The 22,329-nt window shown below is 39.5% G+C and overlaps 2 protein-coding genes across 2 annotated transcripts in view; one reads left to right on the top strand and one right to left on the bottom strand.

Moving 5' to 3' along the window:
• The first annotated feature begins 2,060 nt into the window (after window positions 1-2,060).
• On the top strand, window positions 2,061-16,063 carry LOC148873867 (BTB/POZ domain-containing protein). Its single transcript, XM_088963667.1, has 2 exons — window positions 2,061-2,810; window positions 15,294-16,063. The coding sequence occupies exons 1-2, from the start codon at window positions 2,520-2,522 to the stop codon at window positions 15,759-15,761; spliced, it is 759 nt and encodes a 252-aa protein (XP_088819793.1). The 5' UTR covers window positions 2,061-2,519; the 3' UTR covers window positions 15,762-16,063.
• Window positions 16,064-20,278: 4,215 nt separating this feature from the next.
• Window positions 20,279-22,329, bottom strand: part of LOC148873868 (putative methyltransferase PMT11) — a 28,269-nt gene continuing 26,218 nt past the window's right edge. The window contains exons 8-9 of the mRNA XM_088963668.1: window positions 21,113-21,190; window positions 20,279-20,887 (exon numbers count right to left, since the gene is read on the bottom strand). Coding sequence (XP_088819794.1) covers window positions 20,683-20,887; window positions 21,113-21,190 — 283 coding nt within the window. The 3' untranslated portion in view covers window positions 20,279-20,682. The remainder of the gene's footprint in view (window positions 20,888-21,112; window positions 21,191-22,329) is intronic.

Below are 22,329 nucleotides of genomic sequence, written 5' to 3' on the forward strand. Positions count from 1 at the left end.
TAGCAGGATGGCACGTGAGCACAGCTTCCTATTAGTCATTTCACAAAGAACTGATATCAAGATCAAATCTTGACTTCTCCCATTGAACTGGAGATCGAACTGGCAAGGTAGGCGGCAAGAAGAAGGAGGCGGCAAGAAAGAATTCTGTAGGGTTGCTTAATTCTTTCTTCTATGATTTCAGCTCTAAAGAGGATGTGAATCTGTGTCATCTAAAGGCTGTCGCCCCATCCTTCTTTTGTAACCCTAAAGGATCAGCCCCTAATCCAATTAGGAGTTGCTGATCCAAATCATATTTGGATCAGTCATCTCTTTAGGTGATAAGGATAAACCCTTATCTTATCTGTAGATTAGATCAGCCTTCTCCTAATCTCATTGGGAGGTTTCCAGATCTGAATCACATTCAGATTTGGACTCTCTGAGTGGATAGGGTTAAGACCATATCCCATCTGCTAATCCATCTCAAAATTCGCCCCATATTTAACTCATTAAATTAGCCCAGTTCGAAAATGGGCTTGAGGCCCATTAAGTTATGTGTTCATTTAGCCTTCCTAACTGTTGCCTAGTTGGGCTTCCTTGTATGGCGTGGGACCCAAGCATTGATCTACACATTAGCCACATGGGTTCAGCCTAGCCTTTATTACAAGGACTGGCCGAATACATTGTTATGGACAGTGCACCCCCTGAAACCCATCATATGAGCTCTATGGGCCCAACACTTACCCTAAGTGGTCCTTGGGGCCAAACCACCTTGTAACACCCAGGGACTGTGGGCAGATGCAAGATTAGCCCATCATGTATTATCCTCAATGGTCTTACACTCAACCTCTCAGCCTATGAGATCAAACATTGCCCGACAAGAGAGGACATTTCCCTCGACTGCAAGGAACAGTGTTGCACTCTTTACTTATATGGATCCCGGAAATTAAAACATTTTAGAAACCATAATATATATACTTTTATATCTCATATAAAATATATTTTGAAAGACAAATCTCAATGATTGAAATCGACTGCTGACAGTCTTGGTTTCCATCAGAGAGAGTGCATCATCGATCATTACATTTGTCCGACAAAGGGGCTGATCATGTCACTATGATCACTCACTCAGATGAATTCTCATACTGTCCCAACATACATAGGTTTTGACCCCCGCTAAGGATCTCATTGATTGGTACATCAAAGACAGCACAATCCGGCACCTAGTGCAGTATCATAATTGAGTATAGGGGTTGGGTGTAACTTTCTAGTTTTGCCCATTAATCCCCAAGGTCTAGGGCAATACTAGAAATCTGGTCCGGTTCAAAGATTCAATTGATCATACACTGCATGTGCCTGGGGTCTTACCCTGACAGCTGAGATAGGCCACCCCAACCGACTTGGTGGCACATTAGTGTCAGCCTTATCAAGATAGGTCTCCCTAGACCGACCCACTGATTGTGAACATTCTAAACTAATACGAGTCTCATTAAGTGTCCAAGTTTAAGGGTATTTCACAGAAACATACCAAGGGAACATGAATCGAATATGTACTTTTATTCATTTACAATAAACTCATAGTGTACATCATTCTGATTGAAGCTAAGGGCATACAAAACTGTCTAACAGCTCCCACTTGCACTTAGGTCCAATCAGGTACAAGCTGGAGTCCCATGCTTTCCGCGTGTTTCTCAAGCACTTTATGTGATAATGGTTTCGTCAATGGGTCTGCTATATTTTCCGTTGACGCTACTTTCTAAATCAGGACATCTCCTGGGTAGGTACTCCGGTGCTCAAGTTAGTAGGATATAGAAAGATGTGGCTGGGACAAGCAAGTTGAAATAGCATTGGTTCGAGCTGAAGAGATAATGTGAAGAAGTATTCAAAGAGTGTTCTTCCAAAAGTCCCTTACCTTAAGCGGAAAATACCTATTTATAATTGGGTGTCTGTGTCCCAGATGGATAAGGCTTCTGGGATTGTCGAGATGAGGGCGCATGCCAAGGTCTTCGGAGGATTTCCTCTTCCTTAACGAAGTCCATTTCCTTGTCTATATAGGACACTCGTTAATTGTGCTCTTCCGCTATGTGTGGCATCAACATGGCTAGAGAGTGGAGGACGGTGTAGTGATTGCTGTGTCATCCTTGTTTATCTCAAACATCATCCGAATAGCTGGATTCCTTGCTTTCGTGGTAAATGCAGAGTTCATGCAATTATGCTGAGAGAGAGCCAATCCCATCCCCACAAAGTTGGTCAATAATAAGAAAAAAGGTGGATTCCGGTCTAAAAATTAGTATTTGTACGGCAACGAAACACAACCGAACCAAATTTACATTTACATCATTGTGTATGCTTATTTTACCAAACGAAAGAAAAAGCAAATTTGTATGCATGGAATTGCAAAAACTGATTACCGAGCCAAAAAAGAGAAAAAGAGATGCAAAAACTGAATAATATTTTTTGTCGCAAAAGAGGGAGAAGGGACGTGGCATCCTCCGGTAAATGAACGTTACGACAGGCAACAGACGGTGGTCCACTGATCATCCATGTCCGAATCCGAAACGGAGACGAGGACGAGGAGGATGCGATGCATCTCATGTCGGGAGGAGTATCGGGCATGCGACGCCGGCACCTGCAAGGAGTGCTACGAGGAGGCCAGCGAGACGGAGGAGGAGCTTAAGCGCGAGATCGAAGACCTCAAAGCCAAGGTTGCGTTTCTTAGGTTTTTGTCCCCAGTCGATGACCAATACTCCTCTTGCTTCACTGATGTCGTTCTCGTCGCATCATCAGACGATGACTGCGGCGAAGCCGCTGTCCGAGCCCACAAGGCCGTTCTTGTAAGTACCCTAACCTAAACCACCGAGAAATCAGAAAACTGTCTCCTTTGATGCGTGTAGTTTGGTTTCATCAATTTATCAAAATAAACTAAAGAAATGATTGATTGATTCCAATACGTTTGATCTTTGACCCCATTCAGTGTTTTAAAGCAAACCCTTTCAGCTCTGTTGATAGATGACACCCTTTGCGGTTTTATTAACAATATTCTATTACTTCCTTGCTTTGATTAAAACATTTTTCATCTTTGGTCCAAAACAATGATTTAAGCAAACCTTTGTGCTTGTTTGGTCAACTGATTTTACCCACAGAATTTGTACTTCATTTTTCCTACTGGCTGTTTCTTGTATGTAACCTGACATGATGGCATCCTCCCACTAAAAATGGAAGGGTTGACTATTAGTATAAATGAACAACTAATTATTTTTATCCCCTAGGAGTTGAAGAACTTCCATGTTTCTATTGGTTAGTTGTTTTACCAATGCCCAACAGTTATTTAGCTCCTGCCAATTGGATTTTTCACATTCCTTTACAAACTGAAATACCTATGCCAAGGTTCTCACTTCACGGTTCGATGTTTTCTGCATTTCAGTTTTAGCATTTTATTCAATTTAGATTTTTGTGAGCTTGTGTATCGGGTACTTAAGAAGTTTAATTAATTATGTCAATCAAGACACTACACATTCCTCATTTATTGACTAAACTAATATAGAGAACTAGTATGCTAATCAAGCTGTTTAGTGAGCAAGTGAAAACCACCTAGAAAATCTTCCATGTGGTAGCTTACTTTGGGGCCAAAAAGGTCTCTCAACGTTTAATTCATGGAAATAATGTTGATCCATAACTCCTTGCTACATGTTCCTATATGCCCTTTTCGATGGGCATCTTTTAAATGTAAATTTTGAAAGTTTAACAACTATTATCATTTGTAAAAAAATTCCAATACAAAGTTGGGTATAGGACTGATGTGTAATGTGGACTTAAGAAGAAGACATGGCTGATCCAGAGTCTCGCTCCGATCAATGGTCCAGATTAACCATAGGATTGTACTGCAAGTTACAAATAGGTCAGGACTGTCAGGTTGTCTAAGCAAGTATCTTGGTATATAGAGGAACACAGATGGCATGGAAAGAACAAAATTAAATAAGGTATTGGGGAATTAACTTGTTTAGGGTTCAGGATGACACCCACTTTCTCTTAACCCCCCTAAGAGGGTTAGAAGGTCTTTTTATTTTCCTTTAGTCACATAATAGAGTGAATTTTCACAAAATTATACATAGTTTTCAAGGACTACCTAGATACTGCCTAGGTGAGAAGGCACCCTTGAAACATCCTATCATATATTATATACAGCACATATGCTTTGTTTTAAGGCTTCACTATTAAAATATAAAAGATCAAAGGATTTGGACTTTTGACAAGAGAGAAATAAAGAAGAGAAGGATAGAAGAAGTTTTATTTTTCTACAATTACTCTCTCACACACATTAAATAGAATAGGGGATTCATCCCTTGTCTTTTTTCCTTATTGTTATTCTCTTGAAATTATCTCCTTATTTAGTTGCTAATAATATTTTGAATAGAAATTTTTCTATCAAACACTAACTTATATTATAATATTATGACTGGAATATTGAAATAATAGATTTAAATGCTATGTTCTTTTAGATAAGATAATTTATAATGTATTTAGATGAAATTCAGTGTATAGTAAAGAGTGTTTGTGTTTTTCCTATTCATATGCATGCTGTTAAAAGTTAAATTCTATTGCCCAGATGATGCTTAGGTTTTAGACAAGGCACCTAGGCAACTCATCGCTCCTTGTTGCCTAGAGTCACTTAGATGCCAACCATGCAAAATAGTAATTGCATAGGCACTGATAAGTTGAGCCTTTGCATGAAAGCCATAATGATCAGGAGCCACCTAACTGCCTTGGTTACCTAGTTTTAAGTTAGGTAGCCAAAGTTGTTTGTATATTCACATGGAAGGTGCAGTTCTACTTTTTTTTTTTCAATTTATTGGGATTAGGCGATGCCTAGATAAGCAACAGAAAATTGTAGGTTTATTAGAAACAGACAACTTTATACATTCCTTTAGATAGAAATGTAGGAGACAAGAATAAAATACTTCTGATCTACTCCAAATCAAAAGACCCAAATGGAGCTTATCCCTACATTGGTGTGTTCTTTATAATGCTAATGAAAAAACTTGCTTCCACTTATTAACCTTCCCCTTGCTTCCCAAATGGAGCTTATCCCCACATTGGACTCCCCCACCCAATGTGCAAAGCCTGTTTACCTCTGCTTTCTTTTTGTGGCCTAAGAAGAGAGGTTGAGTGATGTGAAGATGCGTAAGAGCTGCAGTGAACTGGACTATTTGGGAAGAAATTCCAGAATTTTCTCTGAAACTGAAAGAAACAATGAAGGAATTATTGAGACCATTCTGATTAGAGTGGTTCATTGGGTAAAACCTACATGGACTCCACCAGATAATGGTTTTATCAAGTTAAATGTTGATGGGAGTAATGCAATCCAGGTCCTGGGATTGGTGGTGTGCTTAGGAATAAGGATGGAAAGGTTATTGGGTCATTCTCAGGTTCAATTGATGTGGGAGACTCATTAAGAGCTGAGGTTCTGGCTGTCTTGGAAGGGGTGCAAAAGGCAAAGGATATGAGTGTGAGCAAACTGAATATAGAAGGAGATTGAAAGCTGGTAGTGGAGTGGTTGGAAAAGGGACGAAGTGGATTCTGGATCTTCAATGGTGAGATGAAGAAATTCAAATGGCTGACACAAAATATGGAAGTGAAATTCAGCTGGGTTAAAAGGACTACTAATGCTTCTGCTGATGCTCGAGCGAAACAAGGGGTGGGAAGAAATCAAATGTTTTGGGCAGAATTGTAACCTGTGCTATAAAATTAAGGGTTAAATACTTAAATATACCCTATAACTTTACTAAACTACTTAAATATGCCCTGTACTTTCTAAAACTACCATACTTTGTTAATGCATTCAGCTGTTAAGATTAATGAAAAAAGTTACAGGACAAACATGCCCTTGACTGTTCTTTGAAATTTCAAAACATGGTCTTTAAAAACAGGAACTCGATGACTACTGAAGGCTTTGGAAACTTGAAGATTTCTATCTTATGATGTTGAACAGGAAAATTATTGGAAAGATCACCCAGGAGAAGCAGTGCCAGCGTCTCTCATGAAATCAAAGTTCTATTACGGGCCTTGGAAAGCACTGAGAGTGGGTGGGTCTTCTTCTGCCCAACCGGAAAATCAGACCCATTCCATTGGGATATCACTACTGGTTTTTTATCACTTTTTATGCCAATGGGAACCTCATTGGCATATAATATCTCTTCATCTGATCTACTCAAAACTCCAAGTATCGCTACTGAGAGTGGATCTTCTTCTGCCCAACCAGAAAATCAGACCCATTCCGTCGGGATAGCACTACTGGTTTTTTGTCACTTCATATGCCAATGGGAACCTCATTGGCATATAATATCTCTTCATTTGATCTACTCAAAATTCTTAAGTATCACTGACCTGGTTAATAATTTAGCATGTCCTGAAAATGTCTAAGTGGATCGGCCATCGTATGGAACCTGCCATTATACTAAATGGAAGCACTGGAATTTCTGAAGATCAAGTGCTTTGTAATCAGAGGAGATTCTATGCTTTTGGGTAGGCGGTAACAAAGATCTGACACCTTCGATTTGGAAAAGAAACAATAAATTAAATAATGAAATTAAAGAATAAACAAGTAAAAAGGGTAAAACGATGATGGTCCCTTCCATCTTAGCAGGGGTTTTATAAAGGAAACAAAAAACTAATCTATCTGTGGGAAACAAAATATCTATTTGAAATTTTCATTGCCATTTTTCGTTGGCTAGTAAGAGAGAGAGAGAGAGAGAGAGAGAGGTGCTACTGCCTCCTCCCTGAATTCATTCAGTCCTGAGATTGAAGAGGAGAAAATATGAGGGGTAAAAATGGGATTATGAAATGGTTAATGGCTATGTACAAACGGTATTATGCATTTTCTTAACAGATGGCCTATTTGTAGTTTTTGAAACTACAAGGTACATTTAGGTAGTTTCCTGAACACATAGGGTATATATAAGGAATTATCCCTAAAATTAATTCTGGTGAGGAGAGGTAAGAAGGGTTACCTCTCCTCTGCTATATAATTCTTCTTTAGTTTTAATGAAATCCTATTATTGATAAAAAAAAAAAGAAATGTAGTCAACAAGTGCTACAGTGTCTTGCTGATCAAAATGTGTTTTTTTACAATTTTCCTCCTACCCCTGGTACAACCCACAAAACCTTTTCCCTTATGACCCTTGTCTTAGCTAGAAAATCTGCCATACTTTTTGCTGCTCTAGATATCTAGGTGATGTTTAGATATTTGATCAAGCTTCTATTTAGGGTGAATTTCACTATAGGTAAGAGTTGAAAAACAGTCCACTTGATGTATGGAACTGTTTGAGATTAGATGCAAACCAGAAAATAAACAAGCAAGAGAGGAAGAGAAGAGAGAGCTGGCGGTAATGAGTGTTAGAGAGTAAGAGGTTCGAACATAACCCCTCTCTAACACTCTAAACATCTTATTAAGAAGTTAATCTTTGACAAATTACAGAGAGGCCCTTGAGTGGGTAGGAAAATACAAAAAACAGAACATTACAGAGTATGGGCCTAGAATAAGGCCCATAACAGAGAGAAACATAGCATAACATGAAGTGACAGTCTATGGGCCATTCGGCCCATTTCCTCTACACTCCCCCTCAAGCTGAGCATAGATGTTAATCATGCCCAGCTTGCTAGTGTCATGTTGAAGTCTTGCCTTGGAAATGCCCTTGGTGAGGAAATCTGCCAATTGTCTTTCAGAAATAATGAATGGAAGACACTTCACCGGAGGAGACTCTGTCTCGAATAAAGTGTCTATCAACCTCAATATGTTTGGTTCTATCATGTTGTACCGGGTTGTGAGCAATGTTGATGGCAGCCTGATTATCACAGTACAACATCATGGGTTTGTCATGATCAATCCCAAGTTCTTCCATTAAGGACCTTAGCCACAACAGTTTCGAGACTCCATGTGCCATGGTTCTATATTCTGCTTCTGCGGAGGATCGGGCCACAACCGATTGTTTCTTATTCCTCCAAGAGACAACATTACCAGCCACCAGACTGCAATACCCTGAAATAGATCTTCTATCATCAATATTTCCAGCCCAATCAGCATCAGTATAGGCTTCAAGTTTCAGATGACCATGCTTGGTAAATAGAATTCCTTTTCCTGGAGAGCCTTTCAAATAGCACAAAATCCATTCTGCTGCTGCCATATGGGTATCTCTAGGAGCATGCATGAACTGGATGATGCAACTGACAACATACGCAGTATCTGGCCTAGTCATGCACAGGTACAAAAGCTTCCCAAGAAGTCTCTGAAAGACCCTTTTGTCTTCCAACGAAGTTCCATCCGAAACTGAAAGTTTGTGACTCATATCAATAGGAGTTGCAATTGGTCTTGCACCTATTTTTCCAGTTTCAGACAACAATTCAAGGACATATTTCCTATAGGAAATAAGAATCCCATCCCTGGATCTGACAACTTCTATGCCAAGGAAATATCTCAACTCCCCTAGATCCTTAATCTCAAATTCTGTATGGAGGAAAGACTTAAGGGCCAGAATGCCTGAGGCATCATCACCAGTCACTATAATGTCATCAACATACACAATGAGATACACTGCTAGAGATCCACTTTTCTTCACAAAAAGAGTATGATCTGACTGTGTCTGAACATAGTCGAATTTAACAAGTGCAACTCTAAATCTCAAACCAGGCTCTAGGAGATTGTTTGAGGCCATAAAGAGATTTCTTCAGTTTACATACCTTTCCTTGCATATCTTTCTCATACATTCCTGGAGGAAGACACATGTAGACCTCCTCATGCAAGTCACCATTCAGAAATGCATTCTTTACATCTAACTGATAAAGAGGCCAATCAAAGTGAGCTGCCAGAGATAAAAGAACCCTCACAGATGTCATCTTAGCAACAGGGGCAAAAGTCTCTAGGTAGTCAATCCCATATATCTGTGTGTAGCCTTTTGCAACAAGTCTGGCCTTGTACCTCTCAATAGTCCCATCAACCCTATATTTAATGGTAAACACCCACTTGCACCCAACTAGATCCTTCCCTTCAGGCAAATCCACCACCTCCCAAGTACCATTTTCATGTAAAGCATCCATTTTAGTCTACATGGCATTTCTCCATTTTGGAATCCCAAGAGCTTCTGATACAGACCTAGGAATGGGGTTAGAAGCAACTGAAGAGAGGTAGGCACAATATGAAGGGGAAAGTAGGTCATAAGAAAGGTGTTTGGAAATGTAGTGTGCACTGCTTTCCTTTCCTAACAGCAATGGGGACATCAAGATCTGGGAATGATGATTCCAAGGGAGCTGAAACAGTACATGTTATCTCATTTGTGATTGGGAATGTATGAGCCTCATCTGTTGTAAGGGAAACCACTTGCTCATTCCTGGATCTCTGCCTTTGATACACTTTGGGATTATGGGTAGGACGAGGAAGTAAAGAAATAGGGGCATTAGGACAAGAGGGATGAAGTGGCTGATCCTCCTTTGATTCATTTGGTGAGGATACAGGTTTGTCAAGAGACTCAACTGGGATAGGAAGAGGAAGAGCAAAAACTTGTGACAGACCTTCCCCCTGTTGACAATGCCTTTCCTGAGAGGAACCATTAAAAGGAGAAAGTTCATCAAAGGTAACATCCATAGAGACATGTCGGGTGCCGGTCTTTGGATCAAAACAACAATAACCCTTTTGTGTGGGGGAGTAACCAAGGAAGATGCATTTGTGGGCTTTTGGTTCAAACTTATGTCTCTGCACACTTGGAATGTGAACATAACAGGTACAACCAAACACGCGAAGAGGAATTGGGAAGAGATCATTGTCTGGATGAAGAAGACTGAAGGGAGATTTAAACCCTAAAACCCTGAATGGCATACGGTTTATGAGATAGGTAGCAGTAAGTACAACATCACCCCAAAATCTTGTGGGAACATGTGAGGCAAACAAAAGGCTCCTTGCAACTTCAACAATATGTCTATTTTTCCTCTCAGCAACTCCATTTTGTTTAGGGGTTCTAACATAGGAGCTTTGGTGAATAACCCTCGTATCAGAGAGATATAAGGATAAACTCTTCTCAAAATACTCTTTTGCATTATCAGATCTGAAAACCTTAATTCTGGTATCAAATTGAGTTAAAACAAGCTCATGAAATTGCCTCACAAGTCTTGGGACTTCATCCGGGGATTTCATTAAGTATATCCAAGTGAATTAGAAAAGTCATCAATAAACAGGATGAAATATCTGTAACCCCCCATAGAGGATAAGTGGTAAGGACCTCACACATCAGAGTGTACAATATGAAAAGGAAAAGAAGATCTTTTATTGTTCACAGGGTAATTGTTTCTACAATGCTTTGACAACTGACATGACTCACAATTGAGAATGGACACACTGACTCCCTTAAACAGTTTGGGAAGCAAATGACTTAAAGCAGAAAATGGTAAATGACCCAAGCGACAATGACTCAACATAATTTGACTGATAGACTCTGAAGAAGTAGAACCAAAAGCAACATTCTTGGGATGATCAAAGCATTGGCCAGGGGTGTCAAGCAAGTATATTCCATTTGCTTCATGGCCACTCCCAATCACCTTCTGAGACTTCAGTCCTAAAACACACAGTGAGAAGGGAAAAAGGTTACACAACAATTCAATGACTTGGTCAAGCTACTTACAGATAATAAGTTGGTATTTAACTTAGGTACATGAAGAGTGGAAGATAAGAGTAAGGAGTCTATAGGCTTGACAGTTCCCTTGCCAGAAATAGGGGCAAGAGAACCACTAAGGTGGTTTTGTCACGACCAGCAAATCATATGAAACAAACAAAGTGGAAATGTTGGTCATGTGATCAGAAGCACTTGAGTCTATGATCCAAGGAGTCTTGGATTTACCTGAAGTGGATGCATGGTTAGCAGAAGCCCTTATGCCTGAGTGAGCAAATGTGGTGGTGGCTGGACTTCCAAAAGGGTTGGATGATGAAGTTACACCTTCAAGCTGGCTGATCATCTTTCCAAACTTCTCATATTCAGCTTTCATGGCTGCCAATTGTGCACTGGCAGACTCAACCTCTATATCTGTACTTGTGGCTGCATGTGCACTTCCTGCCTTTCTACTATCATTCTTCTTCTGGAATCGGATAGGGACAAGACTGGGATGCAATTTCCAGCACTTGTCCTTGGTGTGTTTCAGCTTCTTGCAATATTCACACACCACCTCCTTCTTTCCTGTGCCACTGGGAGCTTCTGTAACCCCTTTGGGTTTAATTCCCATATTTGCAAAATGATCATTAATACTAACTCCTTGAACCTGCACCTACCTCCTACTTTCTTCACTGCTGACCAAAGCATATGCTTGAGACAATGAAACATCTTCCTTGGACAAAATGCTTTGCTTTGTAATATCATATTCAGGATTCAGCCCTGTCAAGAACTCAAAGACCCTATTCCTTTCAACCAATTTCCTGTATGTTTCAGCATCCTTAGGGGTATCCCATGTCACAGCCTCTATCAAATCAATCTCTTGTCATAGAGATTTTAGGGTTGAGAAGTATGCTGCAAGTGACTTCTCCCCTTGTCTTAGATTCTTCACATCACTTCTCAGTTTGTAGGCTCTGGCAACATTCAACTTCTGGGAGTAAGTTTCTGCAACACTATCCTAGATTTTTTTTTTGTCGAGTTTATCCACAAATAATGCTGACTAATCTGTGGCTGCATTGAGTTCACAAGCCACCAAATCACTGTGTAGTTTTCTTGCACCCATATCTCATAAGATGGATCATCCTTTGGAGGAGCTTTCTTGCTCCCAGAAATAAAACCCCATTTTCCTTTGTTACAAATATGGATTTTCACTGATTGTGACCAACTCAAGTAGTTGGTCCCATCAAGTTTAACTGTAGTTACAGCCAGCATAGAATTGGCTGGGGTTCCCAAAATCTGTCCATATTCAGCAGCATTCTTGTTTTCAAGGCTTGAGAAATCCATCATGTAAAGGCCCCAATTAGGATTTTAATAGGTTTCCCAAATTACTGGGGGTCTTGATGAGCTTAGTTTGAGCTGAATAGGCAACAACAACTAGCTCACAGAATCAGTTCAATCTTGCTAGTTGCGATAGTCCAGCTCGGTGGTAGCTCTTTCTATACTGTTTCAGCCTTCAAAGGGCACCCAACAAACCTCTAATCACAAGGTATTTCAGGGTCCCAACAACCGTTGTCCCAAAGAGAAGAAAAAAGGCCACAGTCCTTAAGAGACTTTTTGTCGAACACTCAGTGTGCAGTAGTTAACAGCCTACTGTTAACTAGAAGAAACCACTTCAAAGTGTTCAGTATAGGTCCAAGAAGAGGCTGGGATGAAGATGAGACTAATACCACTTAGTTTAAATCAGTTTCAGCAGCTTGGCAGTCCAATAATCAGCCGAATAGCACTTCCAAAATAACCCATAAATTTCTGAGTAGAATCAGTCCAGCAACAGTGGGCCGAATGGAGGTGGGCTTTGAATGCTTTAACAGTCCTCCCAAACAACAAAAAATAACCCAGCAAAGGACTGAGAAAAACTTACAGTAAGAGAGTCTCTGGTTTGAACTACAAACCAGGCCGAACACTTGTTCTTTGAGATAATTTCGAAATCCTCTTCTCTGATTTCAAATCAAGCCGAACACTTTGCTCTCTGATTCTTCCTGGTCACCGAACGCTTCTCCAAGTATGTAGAAACTTGGGCACCCTCCAATGACTTCCAAGAACCAGGCGGATGATTGTAAACTTTCAGCCCTAGAACCTCCTCATGCAGTTGGCTGAACTAGAACCACATGAGGGACACGCCAAGCAATGGCCTGCTCTGATACCAAGTTGAAAAGCAGTCCACTTGATGTATGGAACTGTTTGAGATTAGATGCAAACCAGAAAATAAACAAGCAAGAGAGGAAGAGAAGAGAGAGCTGGCGGCAATGAGTGTTAGAGAGTAAGAAGTTCGAACATAACCCCTCTCTAACACTCTAAACATCTTATTAAGAAGTTAATCTTTGACAAATTACAGAGAGGCCCTTGAGTGGGCAAGAAAATACAAAAAACGGAACATTACAGAGTATGGGCCCAGAATAAGGCCCATTACTGAGAGAAACATAACATAACATGAAATGACAGTCTATGGGCCATTTGGCCCATCTCCTCTATAGTAAGGTAGTAACTTGTGGTGTTTTCTGCCTCTACCATCTTTTGTGAAGCTGGAGGAAAAAAGAAACAGAAGGGTGTCAAACAAATGTGAAGCAGTGTTTGGAATAGATGGATATTAATATAATAGTCATCCATGGTAGAGATTCAATTGGGAATCTTATATTAGTTGTCTCTGTTTATTTCTCCTTGTATACGACAGATCTTTTTTTTTTTTTTTATCAGTAATCAAATTAAATTTCATTACTTAGAGAAAAAAGATGATACAGAAACATGGGCAGCCTCGGCTACGAACAATGGAATACATAGACAAATTGATGATCAGTCTCACAATTGAGCCCAGAAGCACTCTGCTCTATCTACCCCTTGCTTTGCTAGATGGTCAGCTAAGCCATTTGCTGACCTAGGAGCCCATTGAAATATCAGCTGCATATCCCTTGAGAACCTCTTGAAATGTTTGAATTTGTTTCTGAAAAACCAAGGAATCTTCTCATTCTACTTTAACCAACTTATTACTATTTTGGAGTCGCCTTCAACTATTAGCTTCCGAAACCCCATTTCCAAAGATTTCTGCATCCCATAAAGTACTGCCTTCAATTCTGCTGTTACAGAGTCACACACTCCAATGGGACCTGTGTACATTCCCAAAATCACTCCAATTCTGGAGGGCCCCGGGTTCCCAAAACTACTTCCATCGAAATTTAATTTCAGGAAACCTACCTCTTCCCAGTCCTTTAGTGTCTTCCACTTAGCTGAAGTTGAGGCTGCAATTGTTCTCCAGTTCCTTAATATATCAATAGAAAAATTTGAGAACAACTCCAATGTCTTTATCTAGAAGGCCACTTTTGCCATAATCCCTTCAATTAGTGCTTCCTTGCTTCTTTTTTTCCTCAAATATACGCTTATTTCTTTCCTCCCATAGGGTCCATATTATTGCTGCTCTTGTGCACCTCCACATCAGTCTTCCCCTCCTTTTTGGCCAGCTGAAAGTGGATCTATCAAACAACCTGTCCAATCTGTCCAGAGTATTCCACTTGCACCCAAAAAGAGAAAGGAACCAATCTGAAATACCACAAGCAAATGGACAGGAAATGAACAAGTGAAGAGCAGATTCACCATTGGATTCACACAAGCAGCACCAATTTGGGGAGAGGCACCATCCAGGTCTCTTCCTCTGTAAAATATCACAAGTGTTGATTGCACCATGGAAGACCTCCCAATAAAAAGCACTCACTTTGAGGGGAATCGGATGATGCCAGATCTCTGACTGGAAAGGGAGTAATTGGTTGAGAAGGCACAGACAGCAACTTGAAAAAAGAAGCACAACTGAAAACCCCAGAAGGATGTAGAGTCCAAATCCTATCATCTTGTTTACTTAGGTCTGGGAAAACCCCTCCAATCTGAGAACAACTCCAATATAAGATTTCTATTTTCTATTAGTGCACAATGAAGATGTGTATGATTCATTGTGCACTAATAGAAAATAGAAATCTTATATTGCTATTTTTGGGGTACAAATATACAAGGTGTACACAAAGAAAAAGAGTCCGGTGACACTGTGACAGTGGTCATCACTTGGGGCTGCTTGGAAGTTGTACACACATTCTTATTTTTCTTGATCAATGAAATTATAAGTTACCAATAAAAAAAACTATATGCTTAAGATTGCTCTTATAACGTTTTTCTGCTCTTGCTTATTTTCTTAGTATTGTTCTTCCACATTTAGTCTTAAAGAGAAAATAAGTGCCATTGACCTCAATTTATTATTTTACTTGTTGGATTTTAGAAAATATGCATAAATTCCAACAAGAGAGGATTTTTTTTTATTCTCTCTCCCTCTCTCTCTCTTTGATAGATAGCATGATAACATTTCATTAATATGAACAGATATTACAAAGAGGAGCCACAAGAGGGAGGTAAAAAACAACCTCACCTCAAAACAATTATTACAATTGAGCCCAATACATATGTCCCCTAGAATTAATAGCTTGGTTATTGTAAGATAACTGTAGATTTAGCAAAATTTATGACATGATTGTCTACATATGATTGATTATACATGGGTGCTTAACTACTAACCTCCGTGCTTTTCTAGTTAACAAAAAACACTCGTTTGTTCTTTCTTTCTTCCTTGCCTTATTCTTTAATTATTTTATTTATAATCAGGTAAGCCGATCTCCAGTGTTTAAAGCAATGCTGGAAAATGAGATGGAGGAGAGAAGGAGTGGGACCATAAAGATCAGTGATGTGTCTTATGATGTCCTTCGTTCCTTTGTCCATTACCTGTACACTGCAGAAGCATTACTTGATGAGCAAATGGCCTATGACCTCTTGGTATTGGCAGAGAAATACCAGGTGAAGCATCTTAAAGGCTTTTGTGAGAAGTTCATAACCTCCAAATTGAACTGGAACAGTGCTGTTATGAGCTATGCCTTCGCTCACCAGCACAATGCCAAGCACCTGCTTGAGACAGCTCTTTCCTTGATCATTGACAACATGGACAAGCTAACAAAACGGGAGGAGTACAAGGAGCTTGTGGAGAAGGATCCTCGCCTTGTTGTGGAAATCTATGAAGCCTATCTTGCCAAGCAGGTCAATACAGCTGCCCCCAAGGATTCATCCTTACTGTTATAAGCAAGTGTAGTCACACTGTTCAAAAATGATAGAGTAATATTGTGTCCACTAGTGGAAAACCATGAATGCTTTCTCACCAAACAAACCAAGACTGCTGCCAAAAAGATTCACCCATGCAGCAGTTGGCAAGAATTGCCATGTGGTTCAGGAGTCTTTTTAATGGTTTGTTTGTGTGTTGCACTCTTCTCAGAAAGTAATATGATACATCAAGAATTTAAGACACATTCAGGTATTCCTTTTTGAAGGTCTTTCATTTGTTTTGTGAACTGTGAGAAACAATCAGAAATTGATTTCTTTCATCATATTATGGTCATTGTGTAATGTCCTGTTGGTGATTGTAACTGGTATTTCTAACTAAGAAAATTCTAAATGCACGTTTAGGCAAAGATTGATACTTATTGATCTTGGTTTTGAAGAACTGCCTACAGAAAAATGTAGAAGGGGCCAGTTCTTGGTTTAATGGTAAAATCTCGAGTGGGCAAGTGTGCAAAGGCAGGTTTAAGTCTGAGAGTGGCCACTTGGTGCAAAAAAATGTCAATAGGTTAAGACCATATCCACTCTACCCCTACCAAGACCCCGATAACTGGGACTAACATTGGATAATGGCCTTTTACCTACAAAGAAATGTAAAATCATGTCTTGCAGCTTCTGACAGTTAATGCCAGGGGCAGAGATTGCACTCTTTAAGTGTACAGTGGAGGTCTGATGATGTAGTAGTTGGATGCTTGAACTGTTTTAGTAACCCCTGTTCTGTGTTCAATATTGTAAAGGTTCAGTTATAAGAATCTGAAAGATGTATAATCCTGCTTTGTCATTCCGTTCTGTTTAGCGTCAAAGTCCATCACTTCTTGGGAACGCCCTAGCACCAGCGGTTCAGCACTAGAAGACAACTCGGTATCCATGACATAAGAGTTTGGCAAAATATTTATGCCAACTGTGACACAACCCATCCAGGTTTGAAATTGGTAGTGTAAGACAAACTCAGAGTTAGATGAACAACACGGATATGTAATCAGGAATTCAAGCAGCTCTACTATTTGGATGCAAGGTTCAAAGTATTGACACGTATTGGCCCATATGTATTGTTCCGGGACCCCTCCGATATGCCTCTATAGTGAGTGTATCGGGGATCTGACTGGTTCAGGGGGTGGAGGAGCTCTAAATCAGCCCCCCTGAACCGGTTTCGAAAAAAAATAAAAAAAGTAAAAAACAAGGGTATCGATTCACCCAATACGCCCCTACTGGCGTATTGGGCGTATATTTTGAACTTTGTTTCAATGTAAATATGTAATTATACTGTGTATAGGTCTGAACCTGTGAAAAGGTTGTAACCAATTGTTCTCCCTCTCTATCTTTTAATCACAAGCTCAACTATCAGCTAGTTACCTTTTCATTCCAGCTCCAGCATACCAATGGTAGGACTGCAAGAATTAGTAGGGGTGGCAATTTTTCATCCAACCCGTTTGAATCCACCCAACCCATTCATTTACTTGGCGGATTGGAAATGGGTTGATCACCCAATGGGTCAATTTAAATGGAATGGATCAGTTAGGTTGTGGATAACCATTGGGTTAACCACTAAAGTATTAATTCTTTAGCCTTTCTTTTTAATTTTCTTCATTTGAATGAAATAATTTATAATTACTGCATTAATTTTCTATTAATTATTTACTAAAATTAGTTTTGTCTTGCATAACCACACTTCACCCAAATCGACATAAATCCAAATCAACTTGACCCGAGTTCGGACCAGCTCAACTTGGTCTAAATATGAACAAATTGATCACCTCAGTTTGACTTGTTTGGGTCGGTCAACCCAATTCGAACCCAACCCGACCTAGGGCAGGCCGATCCGGGTCGAACTGAATACGAAATGGGGCAAGGCAGGATGGTTCGGCTTGGACCTGGTCCGGTCTGACCCAAAATCCGCCTAGCTTGCTTTGACTCGAATTGGATCATCTAGGCCAACTCGTATCTATACAACCCCACCCAAGTCAAGAGCGGTCCAATTTTACTTCCATTGACCCGCTTCAGGCCAGTTTGTTTGGTCCCAAACCCATTTACTAACTTGATATGGGCTGGTCCAAGTCAATCCATCATTGATTGAACCAGTCCAGTCTAGTCCAACTGGACTGATCCAAATCCAAGCGGTTCAACCACTCTTGATGTGATTAGCTTAAAGACAATCCAATTAGATAGTTCAAGTTGGTCTAACCAGTTTGAACCTAAGTGGTTCGGTCAAACACAAAACCCAAACATAGTCAAATGGCTTTGCCACTTGTGTAAAAATAAAAATGCATATAATGTGATTTAAACCTTCACTTGTGTAAATAACAACTACTATTACCAAGCTATGACCAACTTGTTTGTCAAGTGGGATTAAGTTTTTTATTTTAAGTACATAAATATTAGTTTAATGGGTTTGGGTAGGTTGGATTGGGTCAAAGCGAGTTTGAGTTGAACCCAACCCATTTAATTTTATATAACTGGTTCATTAATGGGTTGGCGGGTTAGATGGATTGGGTTGAAGCTCAACCCAAACCAAACCCAACCCAACCCAACTTGCCCAATTGCCACGGCTAGGAATTAGTAACCACACATTTACCTTCATCTAGTAGTGAAGTTTGAGCATCGGTCACTTGTTAGTAGTGAGCTTACATTGAATCTAGCGAGCAAGGTTTAGCTGAACGTGGTGGCTATTGCTGTGGAGCCAATGATAAGGTTTCATGCCAGTAATAAAATACATGGGGGCCACACATTTTGGCAACCTTGTTTAATGTTCCACTCATCTTCATAATTTGTTATTTTTTTACCATTTAAAAGAAAATTGTCGGGTCTTCCTAATCCTACAGGTCAATCATCCACTTAGCATGATGTCTTTACTTTAGAAGTTCTTTTAATCAAAACAAGTTGGGTTCTTGTTCCACTTAGGGCCAGTCCCTTTTTTTTTTTGTATTTTGAGAGGGGGGAAAATTGGCCAATGTGATTTTGGTTACCATCAACCAAGATACCCATATTCTTTTTTCAAATTTATCCATAGCAAATTTATTTTCCCTCTCCCAGGGGTGGATTTGAGCTGGACTCGACTCGAGCTCGATTTGAGAAAAAAATAATTTTTATTTAATAATTAAAAAATTAAGAATTATAATATTTTTACTTTATTTTATTATATATATATATATATATATATAATATATATATGAGGCTCAAGCTTGGCTCGAAGATTGATTGAAACCGAGCTGAGCCAAGCTTTTCCCAAGTCGAGCTTGAGTAGCTAGTGAAGAACTCGGCTCGTGGCTACCCCTCCCCATCTCCTAGGTGGATAAGTAACTTTCCAGCTTAAAAGGAAAGTTGCCAACACTTGGATAAGACAAAATTGGTCCTTTTATTTTTTAATAATGGATTTTTATGGCTAAAATGGTCATTGTCCTATTTACCTGAAAAATAAAAGAATATAGGTAAAAAAACTTACCCAGGAAATACTTGCCAGCAAGAATGGCCTTTGCTTAATAGCAAACATACTGGAGCTTTAAATCCATGAGGTAGGAGGCGGGTAACAAGTAACAACACTTGATCATTAAAAATGGATATCCTATGTGACAACAGTTGCTAATTACTCTGATCTACAAAGTAGAGATCCCTGACATCGAGTATAAACTAGGGTTGTTCATAAGAATGCCCAACCCGACCAAACCGACCAACTCGGACTGACCCAACCCGAGTCGGCCGGGTTTTCATCAGTACCGGTCGGTTTTGGGTTGGGAAAATATATAAATTGATATATTGAATCAGTTTCGGTTTTCTTGTGTAAAAATCGAAACCAACCCGACCCGAACCGAGCTAGTATCCTACTTAACTATAACTAGTTTTCTACTAGAACTAGAAGGCCCATTAGGCAATTACAATTAGAATAGGCAATCTATCCTAGTCTCTAACTTTCTATAATCTTTTACACCAAATAGGCAACCCATTAGACAATTACAATTAGAATTCAATTAAGTGTCCCTTTGTACAAGAGCAAAACCGAAACCGACCCAAACCGATCCAACCCGGCTCAAACCGACCAGGTCGGTTTGGCCTATCAGTGGGTCGGTTTCGGTTTCCACCTCAGGTAACCCGACCAGGTCGGGTCGGTTGGAAAAACCCCAATAAACCGACCCAACCCGACCCATGAACACCCCTAGTATAAACAGAGGAGCATTTCTTTGCTGAGGAATGCAAACTGGAGGAAACTGGAGGAAGGATGCTGTTGCAAAATCTCTAATGTGCCGCACGTTGAGCTGCAGACAAGTTTCTGTCCTACATGATTTGTTGATGTTACATTTGGCATGTTTTCCACTATTAATTCATAAAGATGTTGAGAGCCAAAACTTTCATTTATTGATGTTTAATTGTATACTCCATATTAGTTCATAAAGATGTTCACAGAGACACCAAAAGCATGAACTCATGATTCTCTTGACCATCCAAAAGCATGGAATAGTAGTAACTAGTACCTACAAATATGAAACAGCCAATAACAGTAAGTGCATTGTTTATCTCATTCCTTGACACTTAATATAAATGTCCATAACTGGAAGTTTCATGCTAGAGTCTACCAACTTGTAGGTGACCAAGTTATACTTTGGTTTCAAAGCTTCATATTTTTTTTTGTTACTCCCAAGGTGACCGGGAGTAACTAAATTATTCTGAAAGCCAGTCCCCATTAATATACAGAACATAAGTTACAACAGCAAAATTTAAACGATACTTAGTTGAGAACAACTCAACTACAAAGAGATTTGAACTATCCATCTTTTACTATCCATCAGTTGTTGCAGATCCATCATCCTTAGACTCCCTACAACGCCAAGTAATGCATTCTGCAAAGAGAACAAATGAGAAGCAAAAGTCTAGCTTGTTTTGCTCCATTTTCACCAATTCAAGCATTCAACTGTTTCTCACACATCAAGATCCTCCAGCTAGCATGAGGTCCCTCGGCTGTGTCATATATTACCACATGCCAACCCATGGCTGTCGCAATCTCTTTAAGTTCATCAACAACAGATCTTAAGTCACGAATGTAAACACGTCCACCTGGTCTTAGCATTCGATCCATTTCGAGCATGATAGTTGAGATGTTGCATCTGTGACAGATTTTAAGAAATAGAAAATATTAGAAGTGAGCATTACCTTTAGAAAAGAAATGAGGGTGAAGCATCTGACAAAAAATAAATAGGAGAATGGTAAGACATGCCAGAAGAAAGTGCTATGCGTACCTTATTAAGGCTGTAGTGTCAAACATTCTTTTTTTTTTCTTTTTTTTTTTGTGTACACAAACAACATTCAATATAGGATACAGCAATCAATACCTTTTCTGTTCGGTGGAGAAAAGACCCCATGCATGTAACAGGTCGTAAGTTCTTGGATATGTATCAAAAGGTTCACACCTAAGAAAGGAAGTTTCAGTTAGCAGTGTCATAATAACAAAATCCCATTAAAGTACTAATGCAAACCAGTAAAATAAAGTGAAGTGAATATTAAAAGATAAAAGCCCTTAGGAATTGATTTTGGAAAATAAAGCTTAGACCATCTAAAATAAAATCATGTCTTGAATGGGCACCAAAATCAAGAAATTGTTTATTTGCAGATTCTTATATTTATAAATGAGGGCAATCTTGTCATAGCATAAATTTGTTTAACAACAGTGTTGGGGAAGTAGGAAAACTGAAGTCTTTTCTCTGAAACAAGGTTTTATAGAGAAACTGAAAGGTTTTTCTTTCTTTTCTTTTCTTCTTTTTGAAGAAATGATGAATCCTGGATAGAGCTTGCAAAACCAGAATGCTCTTAGCTTCTTAATGTGATCTTGAAGAAATGGAACTTTATACAGGCGGTTTCATGGAGCTCCAGTTGATTTTTCTACAATGGGAGGTGGAACTCCTGGTAGCTCCTGCATCCTAGAGAGTTTCTTATCCCGCATCCTAGACAGTTCCTGTGGAACCAAATGTCTCCATAGCACCAGTAAAATAGTTTCCATAGACCTAGCTAGCAATTCCTCATAGCTCCCCCATCCATATTTTAGTTTCTTAATATTCATCCTTGATAGAGCTTGCAAAACCAGAATGCTCTTAGCTTCTTAATGTGATCTTGAAGAAATGGAACTTTATACAGGCGGTTTCATGGAGCTCCAGTTGATTTTTCTACAATGGGAGGTGGAACTCCTGGTAGCTCCTGCATCCTAGAGAGTTTCTTATCCCGCATCCTAGACAGTTCCCGTGGAACCAAATGTCTCCATAGCACCAGTAAAATAGTTTCCATAGACCTAGCTAGCAATTCCTCATAGCTCCCCCATCCATATTTTAGTTTCTTAATATTCATCCTTGGCAGTTCCAAGATTGTTTAGAAGCTCTTTATGTTCTCTTCCTATGATCATTTTCATCACAAGAAATTAAGAACAAGGTTATGTTGTTCAGTACTTTTGCAATCACCGCACTTTGGCTGCATGAGAAAAAGGACCTGTGGAGCTGTGATACTCCAACTTATGTTACAATTTTTAGAAGGGAAAAAGAAGTTAAGATATACCATCAGG

Source organism: Nelumbo lutea, chromosome 1 (genome assembly GCF_056320005.1).
Source record: "Nelumbo lutea isolate HS-2025 chromosome 1, American lotus-T2T, whole genome shotgun sequence".
NCBI classification, from domain to species: domain Eukaryota; kingdom Viridiplantae; phylum Streptophyta; class Magnoliopsida; order Proteales; family Nelumbonaceae; genus Nelumbo; species Nelumbo lutea.

Bases quoted from the DNA above. Each gene is read 5' to 3' on its own strand.
- LOC148873867 (XM_088963667.1), top strand. From the start codon at position 2,520: ATGTCCGAATCCGAAACGGAGACGAGGACGAGGAGGATGCGATGCATC. The intron at 2,811-15,293 runs GTAAGTACCCTA...ATTTATAATCAG, and splicing joins GAGCCCACAAGGCCGTTCTT to GTAAGCCGATCTCCAGTGTT.